General features: G+C 45.9%; 2 protein-coding genes across 2 annotated transcripts; both read right to left on the bottom strand.

Annotated features, from left to right (window-relative positions):
* Positions 1 to 720: 720 nt before the first annotated feature.
* LOC126544718 (serine protease inhibitor swm-1-like) lies at positions 721 to 8,504 on the bottom strand. Its single transcript, XM_050192178.3, has 3 exons — positions 8,334 to 8,504; positions 3,135 to 3,450; positions 721 to 1,089 (listed from the first exon to the last, which is right to left on the bottom strand). Exons 1-3 carry the CDS (start codon positions 8,395 to 8,397, stop codon positions 849 to 851), a joined length of 621 nt encoding a protein of 206 aa, XP_050048135.1. The 5' UTR covers positions 8,398 to 8,504; the 3' UTR covers positions 721 to 848.
* A 6,886-nt stretch (positions 8,505 to 15,390) lies between these two features.
* Positions 15,391 to 19,508, bottom strand: LOC126544717 (serine protease inhibitor swm-1-like). The gene is made up of 3 exons (XM_050192177.3): positions 19,339 to 19,508; positions 17,308 to 17,623; positions 15,391 to 15,655 (listed from the first exon to the last, which is right to left on the bottom strand). The coding sequence occupies exons 1-3, from the start codon at positions 19,400 to 19,402 to the stop codon at positions 15,412 to 15,414; spliced, it is 624 nt and encodes a 207-aa protein (XP_050048134.1). The 5' UTR covers positions 19,403 to 19,508; the 3' UTR covers positions 15,391 to 15,411.
* Positions 19,509 to 26,434: the final 6,926 nt, after the last annotated feature.

The following is a 26,434-nucleotide window of genomic DNA, read 5'->3' as shown; positions in this document are numbered from 1 at the left end:
ACATGACGAGGGTCTCGAATTCGGCAGCTTTGATGCATTCAGGTAGCATGTATGGGTTTATAAATTGACAAGTTATTTACCGGGCACGCTAAAAGTATCTCGTGACTGTCTTACCGAGTTACCTCACTTGGGCATGTTGGGCATCTGGGTTTTTAGCCTTTCTCGTGGGCTGTTCTCGAAACCAGCGCAGTCTAAAAGTGTCGGCGGATCCCGAAGGTAGCGCAGCCTTTAAAGTCGCCTTCCAACCTATTCTTTGCAGTAATCAACCTGTGCGATTGCGCATTTTATTCTGCTGTTTCTCCTAGTCTTTTATGAAACTTTAATAGCTCACTTGTGTGCACAACGCGCATGGTATCCTGTCTTGTGGTTCTTAGTATTTGTATTATTTAAGCTACACTGGCTTCACCAAGGTAAACAACACATTGCCATCACCACTGAGATTCGAATTTATATACCTGCCAATATGTGTAGCCGGCAGCTGTACGCCCTAACGATTGCTCCATGTCGCAGCTTCACGCTTCCAGATTTGTGCTTGACTTTACATGACACAGCAATTGGCAGAATGGTGGTATCTGAGCTACTATTTCAGAAGCCACAACAGGACGCAGGTTTCGAGCGTGGAGGTGCAACGCAATGGAGTTAAGAAGTTCGAAGCGCCTGCTGCGAAGGGCTGCTGCTGTCGGAGTAAATGTTGCAGTGCCGGGAAAAGGATTGAAGGAATTCGTTGATTTTCTTTATTGAGCCACAAATGGTACAGCTGTTCCACGAGCCGTCCTCTTTGCACAAACAAGACAGAACCGGCATATCTGGCGTGGACGTTTTGCAGTGCGCGTGTGTTAAGCGCGCCTTCATTCTTCGACTGGACATTGCAACGGAGGCACGCAGTACTCCTCGCCTTTCCACAACGCCTTGACGAAGCTGGGCCAGCAGACGCATTTGCCGTTGTGGCACTTGGTGCGGCACTCGCGTGGTTTAGGTCGATCGCACGTTTGCTCGCAGACCGGCGAGCACGTCTCGAAAGTCGAGAAGCGCGGGCACTGCGGTGGACACTGGATGGCTGGCACGCATACGTTGGTGTGGGAAGGGTGACTGAGAAGAGAAAAAAGGAAAATTTGTGTAACACATGTTATCTCCAAGCTGGGGCAATCATGTCTCTGGTGTCGTCATTCATTGCAGCCTTCCTTTTTCATCGACTCTACTGACAACCACTCATCTCGTTCTACTCTCTGCAGAGTCACTGCTCTCGAATTTCTGCGTCCATTCCGATAACTTAGTGTCACAGCTGTTAGAGGTTTTCTTTTATCTTCTGCACTTAGCAAACGGAAGCGAAATTTCCCGACTGCCCATTCCAGGGGGCATCCTGTAAGTGTCGAAATAATGGACTGCTCATTTAGACTGCCGCTGACTGGAGGCTGCGGTACCAGTAATGAGGGAGACCGGCTCGAGTCGCCTTTCTCCAGCTCGCTGGCGCCCCAACCCTGCCAATCAGCACTTCAGTAGTCTTCCGAAGTGGACAGTCCACTGCTATGTGAACACTTGCAAAATACACCGCCCCTCCGCGCCAATCGAAAACATACTTCCTTATTGAGAACTTAAAATGTGACCGTCGTCTTCTGTCTAACATTTTTCCCGCATTAATCACCTCCTCGATGTCTACGTACCAGTTTCTTCATAATATTCGCCAAATACTCCTTCGTACTTAAATTTCATAGGTGCATTTATTGTAGAGGTACCATTTAAGTACGTGCATAACCACTAATCTGTGTGTGTTGCCAAGGATGTTGTGAGAATATTTAAAGCAATAGCTAAAGAAATAAATAAATAATACAGGGTCACAATAGAAGTCACCTGATAAAATAAAGAACATTCCTGACATGACTAAGGCTCAGAGACAGCTACAATTTCCTTTTATTGAGACTGCAATTACTTGGAGAATTACGGCAAACATTAGGGGTCTGCGAATGTCTTCCACACGGCTAATTTGCATAGCACAGTTCTCTTATGCCTTGCTATCGCTATGAATGCGTTGCCTTTTAGGCGAGACTGCGACTTTTTTTCCATAAATGTCACCGGCATCATTCTAATTGTTGTCAACCAAATCTATGTCCACAAAGAGAGAGTTTGCTCAAGGACCTTTAGTTGCCCGGTATTACGTCAGCTGAGTTTGTTCGATTCATAAAAATTGCCTACGATCGTAACCCTTCTGTATTCTCGGCTCTCTTCGGTATTCTCTGCTCTTGTGATATTCATTCTAGCACTCCACCAGACCATCTCTTATCTGCTCTTACGTTCATGGCCTGCCCTGTTAATTTTGTTGTTGCTTTTATCCTTTCAAGTAGGTGTAGCTGAAGCAAACATATCCTCTTACTGAGCGGGCGGTGGAAACATTTAGATTTTTTATTTTAACTGATGACACACAGGAATTGGGCATGTCAGGTCATGCATATCAGTTATAACGGCATCTCAGTTCTTTTAATTTAAATGTTCCAAGAGAAGGAGTATAAAAGGTGGCAGAGGACATTATTAAGTGGTAAAATTATCGAGAAAACGCGCACATGTTGGAAACTTATTCATCTTTTGCAGTGATGCGGCCCCTCTATCGGGTTCAAAACAACTTGTTGAGGATGACAATAGATCTACTTGTAACCTTTTACTCTTACATCGGAGAAGCGTACAATAATTGCATCCTAACAAGCGGGGCAGAAACACGCAGGTCAGGAAAGAAACTTGAGAATAGGCTACGAACTGCCGTTCAGTGCGGAAGATGGTACGCAACCTTAAGAAATTGGAAAACAGCGATGCAGATTAGAGAACACACGGGGATGCCTCTTGTTTCGGTTTATATAAACACAGGAATATATTGAGTTGGTCAGGTCGTACGACCAGCAGAGCAGATGACCGGTGGGGTCTCAACAGTTGCAGTATGAGCGGCGCAGCAGAGGAGGACAGATCACAAGGTGGTGGGACGAAATTATAAAATTGCCGGGTTTAGGACGGCATCAGCTGACGCGGTACAATGGTATGATTGGAGATCACTAGGGGACAGTGGAGATTCCTGCAGTGGAGATGAGATCCGATGGCGATATCGGCGACCATTCTTTTTCTGTAATGATATAAATGTGCGCCATACTCACCGAACGTAACCCGGGGCACAGGCACATCCCGCGGTGCATTTCAACTCGCACTCCTTCGGCACCGGTTTGCCGCAGACGATGGGGCACGCCGAAACGCAGAGGTCGAAGTCCTGGTGAAGTTGGCCGGAGCAGCTCAAGCAGTCGCTCAGATTGACGCAGCTTCCCCAAGCATTGCGAACGTAACCTTTTTTGCAGACACACCAGTGTATTTTGTTCAACTCTGTGGGCAGCGCGAGCCAGGGCTTGCAAAACACGTCGTGCCGGGGCCAGTATCCCTTCACGAATTCTTCGTTTTGTCTGCACTTGCGTTTGCGGCCTGGAAAGGAAATGAGTACGGTGTTATATTCGCGTCTCTCTTTAAAGCGTTTGATTCGACATTTCCATTGGAGATATTAGAAATGAATATGCTCACGAGAGAATGCGCTGGAAAATAAACCGAAACAGCTTAGCTTGTTACTATTATCATTTATTCGTATCCTTCTCTTTATTCTGCTTTAGCCGATGTGTTCGCTTTAAGCGCGTTTCAAATTGGCTTTGCGTCGTTTAAGAATAAAACGCGAACTATGGAACTTAAACAACGGCCCCTGGAGTTCAATAATTGAGAAGTTAGTAAACGTTTTGTGACAACTAAAGGGAATTAAACATTATGTGCTTCACGAAGTGTTCAGGCCCAAGAGGCATAATCATACTTGCGCCCGCAGGAGCTAATATGCTGTCTTACGAATGTGTCTAAACACAGAAGCAGCAAAATTGACTGCAGGCGAGAAAAATGAAAAGGCTGTAATGTTCCATGCTACGCATCACACATGAACTAGTAGTGAATTCGTGTGCACTGATTACGAACGTTGAAGAAATTTCAGCTATGGGGCCATAGTTAAAATCTTGAAAGCTTGAACAGAACAGATAGATATACGAAACATTTAAAAATTTTAGCCACAGAGCCCTGTGGATGTCGTGAAAGGTAGCAGAGCAAAGAGGGATTTGCAAAAAAAAAAAATGGCAGAACATAACGTCAAGCTTAGGTGTGGCTCATTATTTTACATGTGTGGTTTCATTTCTCTTCAAGCTTTACCGTCATGGCCAAAAAAAAAACACCACTGGTTCAAATTTTTTTTCACCGCTGCCTCCCAATACAGGCTGAAATGTAGTGACGCATTATACGTGTGCCATTTCGACTAAAACAATCCACTGAGATAATTCTACGTTGAACGACTGTTTTTTTTTTAAGAGAAACTGATTTCTAAGTTTAATAGTGGTATTATCTGGAATGCGGCAATGTTAGGGCAAGTAGCGGCTTTGGAAAGCCCACTTACGGAGTTTTGCATATCCCATATTTGGTATTAAATTTGGGGCTAAACTTTTGCATCAAAATTAAATGCCAATCGCATTTCAACATAAATTTCACGCAATTCAGTGCTAAAGTCTAGCGTCATCAAAATTATAGTGACGTTGTGACACCGACAAAAAATCTCTCGCGTCTAACAGATACGTTAGGCATAATAAATTTAGCAAAAAAATATTAAGGAAGGCCCGTGTCTTTACTAGCTGCACTCTTGCGTGTCAGCCGCAGCAATCAAAGAAAACGCAGCGGGATATACCATCACGTCACGAGGCATTCATTTTCTGGATAGCGAAACTTAATGTAGCTTGTAGAAAAAGAAACATCGTGAAATATTTAGAGCGTTATGGCACGTCCCAGTACGTTTTTCTTAATTACACAATTCGTACCTTAATTTCATGCATTTATAAAAGGTTATAAAGTCATGAATTTGAAAATGACGCTGTGTTTTAGGAAGAGTTGTGCCTAAGAACTAACAAACACATGAAAAAAACTAGGTAGAGGTAAAGAGCGCAAGCTATCAACTGGGTTTATTTGTGTCGAATCTGCGTGTATAGGCAATGTTCACACGCGAGAAAAAAAGGAAGCGGGGATTGAGGAGGAGAGGGCTGATCAATCCATCCTGATGTCAACACAAACTGCGCAAGAAGTTGTGTTCAGCTTGATCTAAGGTAACAGAAGTGTCACTTACGCAGTCGTCGCCCTTTTCCTTGATCTGAAAAGCTTCTAAGAGCCCACGGCTAGGTTATTCTTGCTTCTGCCTAGAATTATAGCTTTGTTGAACAGTGGTCTGCATCCTTTACATGCAATCAAATGGGCGGGCCAGTGTGCTCCTTCTCTTTTCCTAATTGACCATGCGTGTTACCCTGCCCTTTCCTTCTCGCAGCGCCCTGTTTGGCCCACATATACTATTCCACATTTTAGCTGGATTTGACATATCACGCCCATAGCACAGTTCACGAAAGTTTCGGCATGCTTTATCCCGCAACCACTTCATGTGCCTCCTTCTCCTCTTATCATTGGGCGTAACCCAGCGAGCTTATTTGGGGCAGAAAAAAAACGACAGAGACGCGGTGCCTTTTTTGGCACTTTTTTAATGTTGTAGGCAACTTTGTCCATATGTGGCACAACCTTGGGTTTCTTTCTGAGCAAACACTCCGTGCTGCTGCAAAGTTTTTTTTCTTTTTTTACCTTCTTAAGATTGTTCTCGGCCAATGCTATCATCACCTCGCAGGAGAAGCCAGCTTAAAGCAGACTGCTAATTTGATTCTGCAAGCTGTCTTGCATTGCATCCGGGCATGGTTTTGTAAGAGCAGATACCAGACCCGAACATGCAATCGCTCTTTTAACTATCTTGGAATGCGCAGAATCATAACTTAAAAGCTCTTTCTGCACTCGTGGTGCAATATGCCAGCAGATATGAGGCAAGATGAACTGCAATTTCAGATCTAAAAAGTGCAACGAACCGTTCATGCGTGAAAGCCAAACCCTTTCTATAATGTCTAAAAAGTGTTAAAATACTGCTCACTGAATCAGTGCAGGTCAGGGTACTTTGTTTGGATACAACACTTAAAAAGTCAACATATCTAAAAGCTTTAAGTACCCCCTGGTTAGAAAACTCATGATTCAAGGAGCGGTCGATGTGAGCGGAAAGAAAAGGATGTGCATACAGGGAAAAGGCGTTAGACATGGACGGATGCTGGACTTCCACCCGCTAATGTTCGCTAATGCGTCCTTAAGGCGCGCTAATGCACATTAAAAACCATTCCACAACTCTGCTAAATTTGTCATTTTGCTGACTTGCGGTAAGTCGAGTGGTGGTCCTGTCCTGAAAGCGAAAATTGGTTCACCTAGTCTTGCATAACTGGCAGACTGCATGTCTTAGACGGAAGCAAAATGCAGGTAAAAGAGGATTGTGTTGCTCTATGATATAGTTTCCGATTATCCTACGCGAAATTACCGAGTTTTGGAACTGAAACACTTATTTCAATAAAAACGCAGTCCAGACTACGAAAGATGAGCTTGCAGAGGTGGTTAGGGCGCTTTGGTGAACGCAGCTTTCGCGAAAGATTAGAGTCACAAAACATAACTATCAAAACGTTTTAATTACCCTGTTTAAGATCAACATTATGGTACATGTCAATATGGTGACACATTAGGGCAATGGTACTTGTACACAAATTCATTTTATTTGAATCTCATAGGGCGCTTCTGCTCCGAGTTATCAAATTTCACACTCAGTCTAACCAATTTCGCATTCAGGGGCGTGGAGTTAAACGCAACGGCAAGCTTGGCGACTACGCTGTACCGGACGTGAGGGAAAGGGAAAAGCCAATCGTTGCTTGTTTGCGGAGCGCAGGCGTTAGGAGCTTCGCCCAGCTTGAAAACGCTACGTCAGATGCGGCAAGCCACGTCACAATGGGGCCTTGACTTTCTGCTGTGATTCACGCCCCTGAATGCGAAAATAACACAGCGAGTGTGCAATTTGAGCAACAATCTCTCGGAGCGCAAGCGCTCAAGAAGAGTCAAAGAAAATGAAAGTTGGCTTCAAATATGATCACCTTGGCGTTTTAAACCGTGTTTGATAACTAATTGGTCGCGAAAATTGTGTCCGCCTGAGCACATAAACCACCTGTGGATGCACATTTTTGTGTAGCTAGCACAGTGCTTTCGTTGAAATTACTGTTAATTCAGCGTTGAATTCCGGGTATATAGGTCTACTGGAAAGTCGAGCGCGGACAATTAGCGGAACACGAATGCAGCATGAAGGCTAGGGTGACTCACCAACTAAGAACCAACTGAACCAGATTTGATGAGAAATGTGCGAGCACTCCTTGTAACTTCTTAGCAATCAAAGAATTAATCTTTTGTGTGCGCGTTTTAAGCCTGCACTGTATTGGTTCGTTCTTTCTCGCAGTTTCTCTCACTGTACTGGACTGGAACGTTTCATTCTGGTCCCGCCGGACGCGCTTAGCGCTTAGAGACCAATAGGGAGTACCTGGTGGCCGCTTCGCGGGCCTGCTGGACGTCCCACTGCTGGTCGGCGAGTAGTGAGCTTCTGAGGGACGTTCCCACTGTTCCGAAGCAGATTCGCGAAAAGCGTTTCTACACTCCAGATAACGTGTGCGAGTGTCGCCGTGCCTCCGCGTGAGGGGCACATGTCGCTTAGGTGTACGCGTCCGGATAGAGAACGTGTAATTTGCCAAGGTTTGGGAACATGTGCGTCGCCAATAAGCGTAGTGTTAGCACCTGCGGCCTGTTAACTTTGGGGTGTGCTGGCAGAAAGATGCGACGTACATCCGTTTGTATGTTTTTTGTGTGTCGAGGCTTGTCCATGGTGAGGCGATGGACCGACATTATGCCGCATCTAGCAGGTGTGCATTGAAAAACCGCAAAATTGAGCGTACCTCCGAGGAAATAAGATAAATTATAACACGCAGTAGTGGGAGGCACAACACGCCAGGTTGGACCCGGTGGCGCAGCTAGCACTTCTGGATCATGTCCGGTGGGCTGCTAAGACAAGTAGGGCCCTGGACAAAGGGCCCCACCCCTAATACTCCACGCCTCATCCCCCTCCTCTCCCTTCTTTTTAAATAAAGTTTTCTGCTCCTCTTTATTCATATCGCAGCCAGAGTTGACTATACCTTAGTTTTGTGTTACTTCTTTGTCCGGGCGCTCTAATTCATCCGCTATAAATCTACGCAGCAAACTACATTTATTACATTGTTGTAATTGCTTTGTTCCCTCCTATAGTGCAGTTTCTTCAGGACTATAGATCGCAAACGCCAGCCAGCTATCGCATCATCTATATGGCAAGCTATGTTCAGGTAAATAAAAAACGGTACAGATACTAATCTTACCCTGTGACTGCACGCCTACAATGGCAATGCCCACGAGCAGGAGCGCGAACACTTCCCTGTACATTTTAGGAATATATTCCTGGAAGCCACGAGGTCGAGGATAAGCAGCCTCGATTTGCTGCCGCAAGTTGTGCGAAGCTGCAGTCTACATTTGCGTCGCATGAACAAAGAGTGGTCTCTCTAGCACGTCAGTGCTTCCATTTGCGCACGCCGCAAGGTCGCTTTTCGCGGGATGCACACATTATTCGTCAGACAATGCCGGTATAGGCCTGCGAGCGCAGGCGGGTCCACAACGATTCTGTTCGATCACGCTTGGTTGGTCGGTGCGGCTTATTGTTCTTCCCGCCAAAATAACACTGGGAAATTTCATGCGCACTGAAGAAGAGCAACGTTAGAGCTGTGACGATCTGCAACAGGCCGCTATAACTAATTGTTGAGAATTAGCGCAGTTCTTTAAAGAGAGCTGACGCTTAGTCAAATTGCTGTGTGGGTGTGTGTGTGTGTGTGTGTGTCTCTCTCTCTCTCTCTCTCTCTCTCTCTCTCTCTGTCTCTGTCTGAACTTTATTTGTCAGGGTAAGGTTTGAAGGATAGGTTGTGTAACTGCCTAAGATGATTTTAAAATAGGGCAGTGAAGACATTGTTAAGACAGCGGACATACGAATTTTTAATGACGAGCACCACTAGTTCGTTTCCCGCAAAGCATGCGTGCGATCGTTTGTTTGTTTGTTTGGTGGTGTGTTTGCGTATGTGTGTGTGCGTGCGATTGTGTTACGCTCGGGTACATACTGTACTGTTTATGTAGACCGCATGTGCAATTTCTACGGGATAAGTTTTCATTCTGCCCAGTCCTGTAGTACCTACAGGTCCGTCAGAAATTCACGGCGTAGGTGACAAACAACCGCAAACGTGAACAGAATACGTTTATCACACGGAGTCCCAGTTAAACAGAAAAAGAGTGTGTTGTCTTCATTTAAAGCGGGAATTGTAACCGTGCGGCAAGATATTCCTGGAAGGACAGGTAACTTTCGACTCAAAGGCATGTTTTTGTTTCTTTATATAGAAATAACTGTTTACTGCCATTCGTAGAGCACCACTGCTACACTGCCAGAACGTAGACTATCATAAGCAAAACAATTATTGTATTGATTTTAATCTATTCTATTGATATTTGTACTTTTTTGTCGGATCATTCATTGCATCGATCATCGTATTATCGCATTCATTTGGTGAAGACCTGCAGTTGTTTTCTTCAAATTTGATGGGAAGCGGCCCTTGCACGAAGCTGGCTTAGGCTACTTACTGAACCCTCCAGCTGCGCTACGGGCCACTGCCATTCAAACAAATGCAATGAGTAGCGGCTGTATATGACGATATTAACAGAAGCGGAGTGGTTTTACGGACGTGGACTACTACTACTTTTGTAACTGCTTTCGTAGATGAACCAACACGCTAGTATGCGCGTGGCCCTTAGTGACATTTATTTTCTCGACATTCTTGAAAGCCAAAGTGGGAGTGTGGGCTTTACATGGGCCTTAGTTGAGCAAACTTATGTTTAATAAAATGTGCCTGTCCTGCTTGGGCCCTCCTCTTGTTTTCAGCATGTACTGAATAAAAAATCACCGCCCAAGCAATCTGTATAGCTGGTTAACTAGCGAAGCTGAAGCGTGCGGCCCCGGTGTTTATCAGTGGGCTAATTTGGACAGTTCACTAAGCGACGGCTTGGTAGGCATCCGGATCCTCGGTACGCAATTGTTGCTTTCGATCAGCTGCACTAGCCTGTTCTTGCGCCCGGACTGCAGCACCGACACGGCGTAAAAGAGCCCGTTCCCGGTTCTGTTCGCGGCGTTGCTGATCGAAAGCTGCCTGCTCCTCAGGAATACGTATGACGCGTAGCCTACCCATTTCGGAGCGGGAGAGAAACTGCTGCTCGAGCGCTCGGCTGCGATGGAGAGCAACGACGTCACTACTGGCGCAGCCAATCGCACGTACGCGTATTTCTCTCCTTTTTTTCCCCTCACACATTGAGGTTGCGCCGGAGAAGTATTTTTCGGTGCACAAGTGGCAGACGAATGAATGAATCGGCTAGCCATATGCAGCTTTGCTGTAAAAGATATATAAAGATCTTCGGCTGTTGTATCAGAAAAATTTTAGCGCTATCTAAGCAAGGGAGACATTTGAGCACCAGATCAACTGTTCAACTGTCTACTTCATCGCAAACAATTTGATGAGAACGAATGGCTAGCATGGTCGCGCATTGCAATTAAGGGCCGGTTAAGACCCTTTGGCGGTAAGATTATTCCGTTGTCCACTGCGGCATATTTTACAGCCCCTGCTTTGTCTTTAGGATTCATCAAAATATATCTCGCCGTACTGATAGCAATTCTTCAGTAAGGCTGATAGACTATCTATATTGAAAGGCTTGTTCTACTGCGACAACAGTAAATGCTATCCTCGTGATAAATTCACTTCTCAACAAAATTCTTGTAGTTTAAATCTTCCTCTCCTTCCTCTATAGCGCAACTTTTCTTGCGATAACAATTTATGGACACTCCAAGCGAATTTCTGCCGCCGCCGTCGCCGTGATGTTCCGCATAAAGCCGGAGGGCGACAACGCCATCGCCGCGCGTCGTATTATGTATGTTGGAGTTAAAGCACGCGAGGAAAGCCGATGATCACGGCTCTATCTGGCGCGCGCAAAGGAGTGAAGCGGACTGGAGACGCGCAGTCTTCCATCACGCGAAACCCCTTGAGGCGGAGTAAAGGAGTGGTTGCGCCGTTGTGCTCCGGCAGCAACTGCGCATTTCGCGACTGGGTGCATTGGCAAGTAATAATCGCAGCTCAATCTCGTGCGCCATACATGGAGGAAAGCGGGCAAGCAGCACGGCAGGGAGAGGCTTCGACTCCGCCAAAAAGCGCGCACTTTGCACGATGGCGCGCCGTATCTTGAAAGGGATCTGCAGGCGGCTCATACCTTCGTGCGCGCTGTGTTCTCGCCGCTCTTGCGTTGACGCGATAGACCGCACGAACGGCACGTCTATCACTGCTGCTTCCGCGCTTGCTCGCTCCAGAGAAAGAAATTCAAAGAGGGGTCACTCCGCTAAAACTGGGTAACAGGAAACACGTCACTCCTAGTGGTCGCGCCATCCGTTAGATGACGCGAGCGTCAGAAACGATGTGAAATGAACTTCAATGAAATGTTTCTTTATTCTTTCCCGCAATTCCCGCAAAACTAAAGTTTTGCGTGTAAATGAACTTTTACTTTGCGATACATCTTTTTTTTTTTTTTTGCGTTACGTAGCAATAAGCTGACCCCACGCCAGACGCGCCAGATGCATGCGTCGTGCGCCAGACAAGCCACCGAGGCGAGCGAAGCCTGCTGCGCATGTGAAGTTCTCCGGTTGGGCGACCCATCTGTTTTGGACGTAGAATGTTTGTAGACTATCGGCGTATTCTTGCGTTCCTTCTGCACTTCAACGTGCCACCACGGCACTAGTAGTCAAGGTGAGAAAGTTTGTCTCGCAGTCTGAGACTAGGGCTTTTCAAGCAATTTAGGCTTTTACAGCACGGAACCCAGAATTGTGACGCAGTTAGCGTTAAAAAGCTCGGCAGTGTGCCGCAGGTACTTCCGCGCGTACTGAATCTTACTGGGACAAGTTGTGGCGCTTTCTCTGACCCCCAACATTATTTTAACTAATTTCATTATTTCTCGGGGTACTTTTGAGGCGGAGTCGCTGCGCCTGGCGTTGTGACGAGTTTAGCAAAAAGCAGCTTGGCCGTAGTGAGAGGCTGTGTTTGGCTTGTACGGAATCTTAGTAAGACAAGTTCGTGACGGTTTCTGTGGCCCTTCAAAGTATACCTTCATTCAGTACTCGCACTTGTCGAAAACGCCACGGGTGATTTCCGATAACGATAACAGATGAGCGTGTTGCTTGCTCTAGCAGAACGCGCAGAAGATAAGAGTGGCTCAAAAACCAAGAACTGAAACATTGTGTCTTCTGAACGACTGAACACAGTCTTTGCGCCCCCGAATTTGTCTTTAGTGCGAGTACAAGGCACTCTGGGGGCGTCTAGCGTTGCCTGGCGGATAGCCTCATGTGTTGTGGCCAGCTCTGTTTATGTAGCGTACCATCGCGTCGGCTGAGGCCAAGTTTCCGAAAAGTTGCCCCTGTATTTGTGCTCTTGAACTGCGAAAAATAATGCCCGGGAGTGGGGGAATGCTTGGAAAATAGATCTTTTCTTCATATTTTATGGCATTGCTTGAGATGAGTCGTGTATATTCTATGTCATGCATTTAACAGCGAATTCTTAATGCTTTTATTGTCGCCCATGCACCACTTTCGCATGTTTCGTCTCTACACGCAGTATACCTATAAGGTCTAAATACCAAAATGACCCGTGCTTGTAATTTACTTTGTTCAGGTGATGCCGTCCGGTGAAGCTTCGTACAGCAACTACTGCTGCTTTCCGGGTGCCACAACGTTGGATGAATGAACAAAAGGTCCGGAACGAGCATTTATATAGCGCAAAATACGCATTTGCTATAAGCATGTCTTGCGTCTACTTTATAAAATTGCATGTGGCACAGAGTTGATGCAAGCTTGTAAAGATCGTTCGCAGTCATTTTACTAAATAGAACGATTCCACACGAAGACCGCGCGCGGTTGAGCAGCAGAAGCAAAAAAGTAAATGAAAGTAGTAAAAATTACACCGACGATCAGCGCAGCCGGCGTAACGCGGGGCAGCTAGCGTTCAAAACGGGTGCTCGCAAAATCGGAAACGCTAGTGTGGTTCAAGTGTTAAAGGGACCGTGAACTACTTTTCATCGAAGTGGAGAAAGTCAACTGCAGTGAAAATAGGCCATTTCAAAAATACTTTGCCGCGAAAAGTACTTAAATGCGTTCAGCAGAAGTGGAGTTATGGGCAATCAAATACGGCCTCAGCTGTGCTTCCAGTCCTTCTTCAGTGTCTTGCATTGCTAAGGCTACGGCGCAGTGGGGTGTGCCCAGTTGCCTTATAAATGTCACCGTGGAGCGCAGTACAAATTCAGTTTGGATGTTAACGTAGACGCCACGATTACCGCCTTTGGTGCTTACGGCGCGCTACAGATAAGCCAAACGATGATGTCCTCGGCGAGCCGTAGTGCGCTTAACGAGTGAACTCGTGGCGGCACCCCGCGGCTGCCGCGGTATCTATGCCACGTAGCGGACCGCAGCTCGATGTCAGCTATCAGCCAATAGCAACCTAAGGGTATGACGAAGTAAAGCGTCCAGAAGATTGTGACGAGACGATTATTTGAGGGATCGCAAGCCGTTTGTGCGCTGGCGCGAGTAAGAACGGGCGCGAGAGAAAATCTGGGCGCTTTTGCTGCTTGGATATGCGACTCTGCCTAGGCACTACGGAGGAGGTTTCTTAATGCGTGTTGTAGGCGTTTGTCCCTACGCGTGCCGTTCTACTGATAGAACACCAGTTAGAACCTTGCCCCTTCAGACACAGCGATCACAAAATGGGGCGTCCGTGCCCATTGCCTCACCGCGCGAGCAGCCAGCTGCGGAGCGTGAACAAACTCGACCGCACTTCGCAATGCCAGCATGTCTAGGGGACAAACGCATGCAGCATACGCGAAGAAACCTCCTCCGTAGTGCCTAGGCCATGTCATATATTCAAGGAGCGAAGCTCTTAGTTTCGCCGGCGCAGTAAAGGCTGGCGATTCCTCAAATGAACGTCTCGTAAAGATGGTGAGTTTCGAAAAGAGGGCGTTTGAGAGAAAGTTGACTGCGCGATCCGCTTGCCAGCTCCACGCAGCGCGTACGACAGCAAAACATGGCTGAGAAGTTCGTTGAAGCGTATGCTTCCCTCGGAATATGTTATTTCACCAAGCCCGAGGGGTGTTTCAGGGCAGGTTTAATCCCATCCACTTGGTGCGCTGCAGTCAATTCGGCCGCTGGGCTCTGTGGGATTGTCTGCTTTTGTTGAATGTATTTCTCTACGTAAGCGTTTCGACAACGAGTGTCCACGCGCATCGAGTGGGATGTGTTCAGGTTTGTTTGTGCGCGCTACACGGTGCTTGTTAATTCATTTAGCAAACGAACGTTCAGCTACTATTCTTTCTTCGTGTAGCTGTCTACTAATTTGCTATCGCAATCGATGCTTTGGCTTTCGGGCGAAACTGCGACTTTCTTTCTCTCTCCTGCCCCATCGCCCCGATACCAAATAAAGGTATTAACATTCATTTTAATTAATGTTATTGTGAAAACAAAAAAAAACAGGGAAGCATTCATGTTACATTATACGAGATGCAATTTCCACTAATCTGTACTATCTACTGTCGACATTAGTCAGCAGGTTAAGCTCTCTATAAGTAAGAATACTGCGTTCTCGATAGAAACCTGAAATGCCGTCAAATGTTTCCTTTTGCAGGCTGATGGCTGTAATTCTTTGCAAGGTACGAAGTCATTTGCCCGTTAGGGGAAGAGCTCTTGCGTTTTAACAAAGCCAGTATGAGACGCTGTGAGTGAAGCGTCTGAACGCAAGGAAATGTTTTATAGAAAAAAGAAACGCTATTTCTCCTAGGACTGCGTCGCCGGCAAGGAATCTTGTTTTTGTGCTGGAGCAGCAACTGACCTGCAGCGAAAGATTGGAAAAGTAATGAAATAGAGCTTTCGAAAGAAATACCAGTAGCTAGAAAAAAAAGAGAGATTGCAGATTGCTGTGTCACACTAACAAAAAAAGAAAACACGAGATACCATTGTGTATGGGCAAACCAACCAACTTTTTCGTGAAGCCACCTCTCTCTTACCGATGTCTGGCATTTCTCTGTTGCCTGTGGTTGAAACTGCTGCCCAGGCTCTGTTGTTAGCACTTCCCTTAATGAAGGAAGTGGCCTAATGACGGAAAGTTTCTCCAAGAGATACTCTAAGAGTTAGCGCTATGGGTGTTTTACAGGTGCGTAGAAACATGTAGCTTGATCCGAAGTTGTTTCATTAGGAATTAAGGCGAATTTATTGTAAAAATAAAAATAAAATGTCGCTGTAATAGAACGGACGAGAGCATATGGGCATCAGGTTCCACAAATGTGCGTTTATTCTGCTCTCGCTGTACACTGGTTCCAGCGTACGCACATTTCTTTTCCGTCGCTAAAGGTCTTGTAGAATCCGGGCAAGCAAACGCATTCACCTTCATGGCATCGAATTTCGCAGCCACTTGGTCGAGGGTCAAGGCACGTCGGTGCGCAAGTTGATGCGCATATCTGGAAGCGAGAATTGCGTGGACAGCGGGGAAGACACCCTCTAACTGGAACGCAGGTCTTCTGCCGCAAGGGGTCTCTGGAAGCAGTAGTAATGCCGATTATTTTATTCAGATTCGTCAAAGTTTGTCACAGACACATATGGATAGAAGAGAGTAATGTTGGTCCATGACACACGGGCTTGTGGACCCGATCCGGGTCCCACATTTACACTCAGGAATGTTCGATGGGTCCGTAGGGGATGGTAGCAGGGATGAGAGCAGGCGAGATGAGAAGAGAGTAACGAGGCTGTCGCAGTCGGGATTAATGATTTAATATCAAGTGATGGTGGTTGTGATGAGCAAGGTGAGGTTCATCACGTGTGAGTGCTCTAGAAGTTTCATTTGCTAGCAAATAAAATCCGGAGATCAACGCACCGTTTATCCTCGCAGTGAAGATCGCATGATGCTTCTAGCGACGACTAATTTATTGGCATCATCTACTGAGAACACATACAGAAGGTATAAGCGCTCACTTTTAATATGTACTTTTCTACGCCGTTGCGATTCTTTTGTATGTATTACGAGACTCAAGCACCTGCCCCTCCCCACCCCCCCAAAAAAAATATTAATGACCTGCCTGTTCATTATAAGAACTGTACAAGATATTGTGCATACTGATTCTTCAATATCGCTCTTTCTTCGCTGCAAGATTGCATTTCTTTCACCTCGCGTTTGAATAAATCCCTGGCATTTGCTATTTCGTGGTTAACTGTAGTAATCTGCCTACAGACGGGCGATCAGACAGGTTCATATCTCTGAAGCAACTTGCTCCTCTTGGGCGTGATTTGCATATAAAGGTGACTCCTTTTGGGTGAGCCATCACGAAACCGTCTTTGGATGATGAGGAGGTAGTGTTCTGGGGCGCAAGGGCCCGATGTGGACAAAGAGCGGCATGCAAGTATCTTCTTCTAAAACTGTTGGCATAAATGTAAAATTCACTGTACCTATAGGCTGTGAGGCTGTAATTAAGAGAGTCAGTGCAACTGACTCAATGCATACGGCCATGAATAGGGTTCACCTGGTTTAATACACAGAAAAGAACGCGTGTACTTTTTAAAGAGATCACGCGGATTTCTTGTCAAATGCAAAGCACGCATTAGCTGATTTCTTGAGAGTACGCCATCCACAGAAACCAGTGTGAAGTATGGATACTCTCTAACCTCACCTTAGCCCTCCTCTCGCCTTTTGATAAGGTACCATGAACACACGCTGCATATATTCAATCGCAATGCTGCAGCTTTTCCTGTAAAGAATGAGGCCGCTCTCTCCCGAACAAGAAATCACTTCCTTCAAGCCGAAGAAAATTATAAAGGAAGTTTTCGATAAAAAATGTGGCACAATTGAACAGGGATGAACACTATACTACCACTCGTGATACTGCTATTCGCTGAAAGTTATTTCTAACGACGCTTTCTTAAGATGTACAGGCGCGATTTTACCAGAAGAGGTCCTCGGAAACTTTGTGTAGGCGAATCGTGCTTGTAAAGCAGAGGACACTTAGGAAAGCAAAGCAACACAAAAATGTGAAGAGTTTCCCAGTTTCGATTTTCGTTCGCGGCAGTACGCGATATCAGTCACGAGTAAAAGTCACGAGACGTCCCTGTGTCTTTTTTTGTTTATTCCTGCGCCTCTTTGCGTTTATGAAAGCTGCAATGACTGCCACGTACCGAAACCTGAAGGAAGTACTCACAGCACGAATCCAGGGGGGCAGGTGCACCCAATGACGCATTGATCCGTGCAGACCGTGGGGACACGTTTTCCGCAGACCACAGGGCAGGCGGACGAGCACTGGTTGAAGTCCATGTTGTCCCTGTACCAGCAGCTGCCGCATTGCCTTTCTTCGATGCATTCTTCCCAGGCGTTGCGTATGTAACCCGGTTTGCATAGGCACCAGCGCCGCTCGTACAGCTTAGCGTGTAGCGTGAGCCAAGGTTTGCAGAAACGGTCCCTCTGAGGAGCGTAGCCTCTCACTGGCACCTCCAAATAGCTGCACTTATTTTGGCCATCTACAAAGAAACGAATGGAAATCGCATCCATAACTGTGAGCGTTTCTATGAGCCCGATCATTTGCAGTGCACGAGGGCTAAAGTACAAGGCATCCAGAGCACCTATGACATTTTGTCACCGATTCTTTGGACACCTTTTATTTCGTACCAATGCTTCCTGTGCAAATGATGCTTTTGTCTCAATCTACGCGGACATTATTTCATACATTGCGTACGTATACTTTGAAAATGAGGACTGGGCCACGTTCAACATGTATTCTTGTGTCTCCCGATAATTCTGTCCTGCACGATGAGCCCGAAACTATTAAGACCTCCTTTATAAGCTGCAGCGATATAACTCTCTTCGACGTTTGCTTGAGCCTACTCCTAAAGTGGCTTTATTATAAATCTTCGCACTTTGCAATGTTTACAACAAACTGGTACTGATGATTCGCCGCGACGCATGTTTTTACTTACGTGCAGGCGAAATTCGTGGAAGGAATGCATATTAGGCCAAAACACCGAATCAATTAGTTCGTTCGCGATACATTACATTCGCATTTTTATTCCTTGGCAGTTTGTAGGGTATGGTATGAACAACTTTATTTAGGTCCTGAGGGATCAGTCCGGGACTAATGTGGGCCGCTCCCACGTCGGGACAGAGGCCGAGCCCCTCTGCCGTCACACGGGCCCTCTGGACAGTCCTGAGTTGGTCCTCCAGCACTTCACTGTGCAGCCTCCGCTGTCACCACTGTCCACCTTGAGAAACATCACCGGCCAACGCGAAGCAGCGCCAAATCATGTATTCTAAATCGATTAAACCCCCACGCTTACTACAATAGACTGAAACCCCGCAGGCCCGATTAATTTTATTCCTGACCACCGGGTTAGGGTACGTTCATGTCTGCAGAAGCCTTAATATAAGCGCCCAATATCAAGTTTATTCATTCATACCGTAAATTGTTTTGTTAAAACGTCTATCATGGGCGCGTCTTAACGTTACCCAAGTGAAATTTTAACATAACCTCTGCGCCATATACCAACTATGAGGCGTGATGTTTCTGGTGTTGTTATGCGTTATTTGCTTTCTTAACGAAAATACTGTTGTCAGCTTGCAGGTAAATTTATGCTTCTTGCGCCTGCTATTCTTCGCGGTAATCAACACCTTAAGGAAAATAGTTAAGGAACGGCCGCGGTGAAGTGCTTCGTCCTTGGCTGATATTTTTACGATAACAATTCCACATTTCTGACAGTATTACGCACGTGCTTGACACGGCAAGGACGATCGCTGGTCCAAAATATGAAACGCACGATTAACATCTCAAAGCGTCTCCCACTTCATGAACCATTTTTAGGCCTTCGCCTTTCTCTCTCTCTGTATATATATATATATATATATATATATATATATATATATATATATAGAGAGAGAGAGAGAGAGATAGAATTGCCGTACACCCGAATGGAGCGCGAAGCTACACGACGAATTTTGCTCAACTGAGAAGTGTTCTTTGTGATAAATTCGTTGGGTTTCCTACGTGCTCTGTTCGTGTGAATGAGAACTTTTCCTTTCATATACACACTCCGTATACATACGTATCTTTTTTTCAACAGTGCTTTGTTTTAGAAAACATGAGCTTAGTAGCATGGCGTTGTGGTCCACGCCGCATAATGTCATAAGGCTGTATAACTCCACTGTAGTGACGGTAAATACGTACGCTGCACATTTTACTTACTTGCAAGTTCCAAGCCAAGGGAAACGACGACTATAACTAGAAGTCTCAGTCCTGTCTTCTGCATACTTACTACAGTTTTAACGCTACGGGACAGGTGTGCTACGTGGCCCTTACTGAAGCACTGCTGTGAAACGGGACATTTTATATGGTCGAAAGACCAGTATAACTAACAAATTTAAAGCTTGAGTTAGATAGTAAGACTTTAAATAGCAGCACGGGCACATTTCAGCTTATTTCTCCTAGTTCACTACAATGGCGCACTATCTTAAACAATGGAGCCTAGAATTTTGTTTCTTTCTGAACGAATCTCAAAAATGAATCATCTACAGAAGGAGCACGGCCATACGGATACAGCACTAGAGCAATACGAAGGACCTCAAGAATTACTGTTCCAGCTTCTTGTTTTTCCTTTAGTGCAGGCATAAGAATAAATTGGTGGTTGGAGCTCATTTGAGCGTTGTCACTAAAGCATGCTTAGCACTTATTGCAGCGCAGGAGTTTGGTACCAGGACAGATTAGACCGCAATAAAATCTATAACTGTATGAAACATCCGTTGGATGGACGTGAAAAAAGGGTTTAACCGAGGTGCCCGATTTTTGATTCGTCATATCATTAGAAGCCAACAAACATTGACACCAAGGACAACATACGGGAAATTACTTGTGCTTAATAAATGAAAGAAGCGATAAATTAATGGAAACGAAAGTGGCTGAAAAAACTTGCCGTAGGTGGGAACCGAACTCGCAACCTTCGCATTTCGCGTGCCATGCTCTACCAATTTAGCTACCGCGGCGCCGCTTCCCCATCCACTTTCTTGGGTATTTATGTTTCCTAGTAGAATCCTGGGAGTGTTAGCCAGCGCCACCACTCACGGACCTTGGCGGCGGACGTGGAACATCCTTTCTGCCGTCCTTATTGGTTTGGTCCCCCCATGCGGCAAGTTGTTTTTTCATTCACTTTCATTTCCATTAATTTATCGCTTCTTCATTTAATTTATTAAGCACAAGTAATTTCCTCTATGTTGTCCTTGGTGTCAGTGTTTGTTGGCATCTTATGATATGACTAACAAAAAAAATAAAAGAATTCAGCCCCTCGGTTAATCCCCTTCCTTCTCGTTTATTTAATAATGAGGGTCTCGAATCCGGCAACATTGGTGCCTTCAGGTAGCATGTGTGGGTTTATTGACCAGTCGCGTTCACCCAAAAAGATCACGTTCTCATGACGCCTGCGGCAGAAAGGTCGTTCCACGTCCACCGCCCAGGTCCGTGAGTGGTGGCGCTGGCTAACACTCCCAGGCTTCTACTAGGAAACATAACTACCCAAGAAAGTGTATGGGGAAGCGGCGCCGCGGTACCTCAATTGGTAGAGCAGACACGCGAAATGCGAAGGTTGTGGGTTCGGGCCCCACCTGAGGCAAGTTGTTTTTTCATGAACTTTCATTTCCATTAATTTCTCGTTTCTTTATTTCATTTATTAGGCACAAGTAATTTCCCCTATGTTGTCCTTGGTGTCAGGGTTTGTTGGCTTCTTATGATATTCCCTCGGATGGAAAATATACTAAGTGCTCACAGCGTGTATGGTGGGGCAGTTAGTGATTCACTACCACTGCTGTTCTGAAAACATTTGACGAAGCTGTGCTTTAGCAGACACAAGGTAAATGTCGTAAACAGCGTCGTCAACGCGCTATTGCAGGTTTCAACCTGTTCATTGACAAAGTACCGAACTCCCCTTCTAAAACAATGCCAGCATTGAATACCGAGCTGAGCCCCACTACTGCGCCCCTAGATATGGCGCATCTTTTGCAAGTGCAGGAGCTATAACGTAAAGCTGGGTGCTGTAACGTAAAGCTGTTCCAAAGGTTTCTATTCCTATTCCGCAAGCAGCCCTCCGTGAGTGGTCAAAAGCCTGTCTGTCACGCGACGTCACGAAAACCGCGACAGCTCCCCATTTGATGTGCGGTTACACACTGATTATGCGTCATTCGATTGAACAAAAGAAAAATAGCTACATTTGATTCGACGCCTTTTCGCTATTAGACCTTCGTTATTGGTCAAAAGATTTAGGGCTGCATCCACTTCATCTGCCTGTCACGCGACGTCACAAAACCGCGAAAATTGCGACGTGTACGCGTTACAGATGAATTAATATGCCGAACAAAACTGATTTTTTTTTTCTGATTAGCCGCAGACTGCACAGTTCTGAAAGGAATAAAAGAAGACTGCCGCCGATCGCTCTGGCACTGGCTACTCACACCTGCGGGAGAGCATGAGTTTATTTGCGTATAATAAAACTTCTTGCGTAGCTGCGTAACGTTTTCGAACACTTTCGGCACGTTTACGACCTTGTTCTACCAACTATTCTTTCCTGAGGATCCGTTTTAGTGTCACTCTTTAGCTTCCGTTGCATGCCGCAGCGATTTTCCACCAGCCACCGCAAGCTAAGCAAGGGAAAGCGGACATGTTCCTATAGGGGTGGGCAGCGCAACCCGGACGAAAGGCAAAAGGGAGTGCACGATACGAGTGCAGCCGAACAATTGGTTTATCTTTTCAAACAAGTGACTAAAATGTAAAAAAAATGTAAACACGTGTAAAGTGACGCTTACAAGGGTGAAAGGGTGTTAGCCTGTCATGCCATTCAAAAACTCAGTTTCTTTATCCTGCAGAGCAATAGAAGTCTGGCTGGCGCATGCGCCTGAGTTCACATGCATGAAGGAGGCTTCCGCAATCTCACGGTTGATTTGATTCATATCCTTATAAAATATTTCGGTTTGTTCAAGGAAAGGTTTGCATAAGCGATTTCTACAATGCGCGGCCAGATTCGAGCCTGTAGCACTCCTGATCGCACCTTGGTGCTCCCTAAGGCGAATGATAAGGCAGCGTCCCGTCTGCCCAAAGTACTTTTTGCCACACGAAAGTGGAATGACATAGACCACTACCACCCAGCATGGCACGAGCTGCCCCAGGTATAACAAAACGCAATACTGCACCTACTAATTGTCGACTTTAACGTCGACCTAGCGCGCCCCGATGGCAAATGGATTGTATTCTTCCTGTTGTAACGATTTGGAATTGAGTGCTACACGGGCGTCAATGTGCCGAACACGCGTCACCGTTCGTGTATCAGCAGTGCTGGCGTTCACCATCATGCCAGCCATTGTTAGATGTTTCGTAGCTGACAGGGCGCTGCTACTTCTGTAAGCAGTAGTCACCGGCTGTGTCGCGCCAAAACGTGGCACTTTTGTACGCTTTGAATAGCGTCCAAGTTGTCCATGCACAAAGCTGAAGCTTGCTCTCGTTGTGAATGGTTCGCTCTTAGGGCGAAACTGCGAGTTTTCGTAATGAATAGATAAATGAAATTGTCCGACGACCGGAGTTCAATTGAGGACCTCTAGCCCAAAAGCCCGATACTGTAACTTTTACGCCACATACGCTTTACCCGCGCAACAGCGTGCCCTGTAATGATATCGTAATTGGTGGCACGTAAAATTGCAGACAGTATTAACCCAGTCGTCATACGTCAAAATGTGGGCCGGTCTCGACACTTGCGCAGACTAAAACTGCAAGGCTTTCCCGAACATAGTGCAATCTAAAAAATGCGTGCCGATTCCGAAGATGGTGAGCGACCTGGCCTAATCACGATTGCAAACGGAGCAAGCTAGTCAGGGTGAAAAAGCACCTGAATTGAACTACAATAATAAGACTTAAAACAGGGAGCGCCCCCTTCCTTCCTGTATTCTCGTGCTCGTCCCTACCGACCACGGCAGCTTAGTGCCCATGACGTTGGCCTGTGGAGCTCGAAGTCGCAGTTTCAAGAGCGGCTGCGGATGCTGCAACCGACGAGGGCAAAATGGAAAAACGATTTCGTAGTCATATTTATGATGCCGTTAATCAATCCCAGATAGTCAAAATCATTCGGGTAGTTCCCCGCTGCGGTGTCCTTCCCAGTGAATACGTGATTGTGGCACGTAATGCTGCCAGGTATAATTTTTCAATTTAGTGCTGTGTAAATGGTACTGTCACCACATGGCCCATGCAGCAGTCTTTTCTATTATCCCTATAGAGTTAATAGAAGTGCAGACTGCAGTCCGTCTTTTTGTTGTATCCTCACTAAATTGTAGTACAGAAGTGTCGTGAACGGTGCCGTTTCACGCCTTATACGGGCATCACAGGGTGTGCTTCTGAACGGGATCGAATTTCTTGATCGCGATTTGCTCATTAACGCAAACTACGGATTCACGCCAATTGCGGACGACAAATTTGATACCGACTGTGATCGAAAGGGAGCTTGAACACGCAGACCATCGAACAAAACAGCCCGGGCGATCTGTGGTGAATGAAATGCAACCGTGATGTCACCCCTTTTCATAAAGTGCAATAAACTTGGCTCTCATAGCAAGCAGGATCGACGCTACCAGTTTTTGCCTTAGCTCTGAATATATTGTGCATGTTGCAAAAACATTTCTCTGAAATGTGTGTTCATTTCTAATAACTTAGGGACCAAGGCGTTACATAAATAGTTGTTTACATAAAAAAGAAAACCTCAACAAAAGAAATTGGGATGGGTCATACGATCAGCTCTAGCCTAACCATGAGCAAGACTACACTATATAAAGGGCAGTGCTGCATTTTTGCCAAGGGCATAACAAGTGTATTCAACAGCTCCATTTGAAACAAAATAGACCTATTGGTTGGAATGAGCTAAACTTTTGTTTAACGTATGATTATATATTACATATCTGCACAAACTGAAGCGGGCATTACTGTAGCATATGGTGTTGCACTTCGAAATTCTGACCTGGTAGGTTAAAACGCTCTCAGTAACTGCTTCCACAATTTTCTTGGATGAGTTCATGCGATGTTCCTTTTTATCTAATATTCTAAGGGCATTGGCTTTCTTGCTCTGTCTATGGTTTATGGAAGAAGAAACATTTCATCATATAAATGACGTTAGAGCAGGTAAAGCAGTATTTCAACGCTCCTCGCCATGCTAGCACACTGGCTAAGGCACTGCGCTGCTCATTTCGACGTCGCGGATGCGATCATAGATGCCGCGGCAGCATTCCGGCGAAGGCCAAATCCATAAACACTAAGTTTCATTGAATTGGGTGCACATTACCGAACCGCAGTTGGTCAAAATTATTTCGGAACATCCCCCCCCCCCCCCCCACACACACACACCAGTACTGCCCACCAACCTTCGTGCAGTGGTTTCGGCACACAATACCATAGAATTTACTCTTTTGTGCACCCAATCATTTCCAGCACTTCGTAAGGAAGAGGAACAGCACTACAAAGTTCCATCGCGTGTTGCGTGGCCAGTTCGCCAGTCCTGCTAAGCTGTCATTGCTGCCACTGTATTTCAGGCTGTCGCTCGACGACTCCAATATACCTCGTCACAAAATTTAGTTTCAACGCGATACCGCAAAGGGCCCCGTATCGCCGAAAATCCGACGTCGGCGTTCGGCGTCGGACGTCGTTCCGAGAAGATTTTCGGGCCACACATACCCAGGCCCTCCATGTGGCGGAAGGAAGTTATTGAAATATTTGAATTTCTCAAGTTAAAATACGTATAAAAATCCTCAATGTTAATGACACCACAACTTTTCCGCCGTTCTCCCCTGATTAAAACTACTACTTTGCGAATCAGATGCAAACAAAGCTTGAAAACACAGCTTTAGTATGCGACCCAGAGCATGTTATTAACCTTGCCCTTGTATTTGCACTCAATAATTTCGTTACTAGCAAAGCGATTAGCGTTATTTGCGTACTTTAAGCATTCGGGTCCGTCCGTCCGTCCGTCCGTCCGTCCGTCCGTCCGTCCGTCCGTCCGTCCGTCCGTCCGTCCGTCCGTCCGTCCGTCCGTCCGTCTGTCTGTCTGTCTCGCCAGCTGAGGCACGGAAGTTGTCTACCAAGTTGGGCTAGACCGTCGCCATCACGCCGGCATAATCATACTATTGTCATGCAGTCGTCATAACGCCGCTGTTGTCATGTCATTGTCGTCATTGCGTTGTCGTTATACATTCATAATGCTGCATATGTTGTCATATCTTCATCGCGAAACCGTCATAGTTGTTCCATCGTCGTCAATCCAGCTTTGTCATCCGACTCCTCCGGTCGTCGTCGTCGTCACGCCACCGTCATCATACAGTCGTCTTCGTGCAGTAGTCATCACGCTTCCCTCGTTATACCATAGTCATCAATTGAAAAAATCACATTGTCATCATTCCTTCGCGGTAATAACTTCCGAAGTTTCATACTGCCTTAGCGTTCCACAGACACATTGCTACTTAATTCCACCATCGTCATTGGGTCGCCTTCATGCTGCCGTCGTTATCGCGTCATAATCACCGGCGGCCCTGGCCAGCTAGTGTCGGCAAAGTGGATCAGTTACGTAGACAATGTGTCGCATACAGCCTAGGCAATGGAAACTTCAAAATGATCACTACAGGTCATATATAAGAGTGTCTTCACCAACACGGTGTTTCGATACATTGCTTGATTGTAATCGCATCACGTCGGTAGTCACCGTCTCATGGGTACTGCCAGGATGTTTTGTCCTCTATAAGTATAGCCGTACTGGAAGCATAATGGACATTAAAGCTAGATTTCCCTACCGTCTTTATAATCTCGTTGAATTCATTTTTTCCTAAATTTAATTAAATATACCACTATATCCATGCTCACGACAGTTGGAACGGCTTATTCAATAAGCGTTCAATAATCCACTTAAATGATTGCAAATGCATACTTACCGCTAGTTATAATCCAGCCTATTCGCTATGCCCATCGGGTGCACCGATGCATTGTTTAAATAAGCACCGTGTCGTTATTGGCGCTTTGGAGAGCGACTGTAAGAGGGTCGCATCCCTAAGTGAGTGAACACATATGCTGCCAATTGTGCCTTGTAGCATACACTCATGTTTACTAAATCCTGAAAAAGAAAACTGAGGAACATAGTACCTTCATTGTTGGAGCACCAAAATGTGTGTTGTGAAAGCTTCGTGAAAAGGAGTGCAAACTTCTGACGTTATACGCATAAGATAAGGTTAAGAAAACCAGTCGTCATGGCAGACATTTTGTTTACAAACACTTTGCG

Source organism: Dermacentor andersoni, chromosome 10 (genome assembly GCF_023375885.2).
Source record: "Dermacentor andersoni chromosome 10, qqDerAnde1_hic_scaffold, whole genome shotgun sequence".
Taxonomy (NCBI): Eukaryota; Metazoa; Arthropoda; class Arachnida; order Ixodida; family Ixodidae; genus Dermacentor; species Dermacentor andersoni.
The sequence above is the reverse complement of the archived record's forward strand: the minus strand, read 5'-3'. Positions and strand labels throughout refer to the sequence as shown.

Bases quoted from the DNA above. Each gene is read 5' to 3' on its own strand.
- LOC126544717 (XM_050192177.3), bottom strand. From the start codon at position 19,402: ATGCAGAAGACAGGACTGAGACTTCTAGTTATAGTCGTCGTTTCCCTT. The intron at 17,624-19,338 runs GTAAGTAAAATG...GTTTCTTTGTAG, and splicing joins CCTTGGCTTGGAACTTGCAA to ATGGCCAAAATAAGTGCAGC. The intron at 15,656-17,307 runs GTGAGTACTTCC...TACTGCTTCCAG, and splicing joins TGCCCCCCTGGATTCGTGCT to AGACCCCTTGCGGCAGAAGA.
- LOC126544718 (XM_050192178.3), bottom strand. From the start codon at position 8,397: ATGTACAGGGAAGTGTTCGCGCTCCTGCTCGTGGGCATTGCCATTGTA. The intron at 3,451-8,333 runs GTAAGATTAGTA...TTTCCTTTCCAG, and splicing joins TGTAGGCGTGCAGTCACAGG to GCCGCAAACGCAAGTGCAGA. The intron at 1,090-3,134 runs GTGAGTATGGCG...TTCTCTTCTCAG, and splicing joins TGTGCCCCGGGTTACGTTCG to TCACCCTTCCCACACCAACG.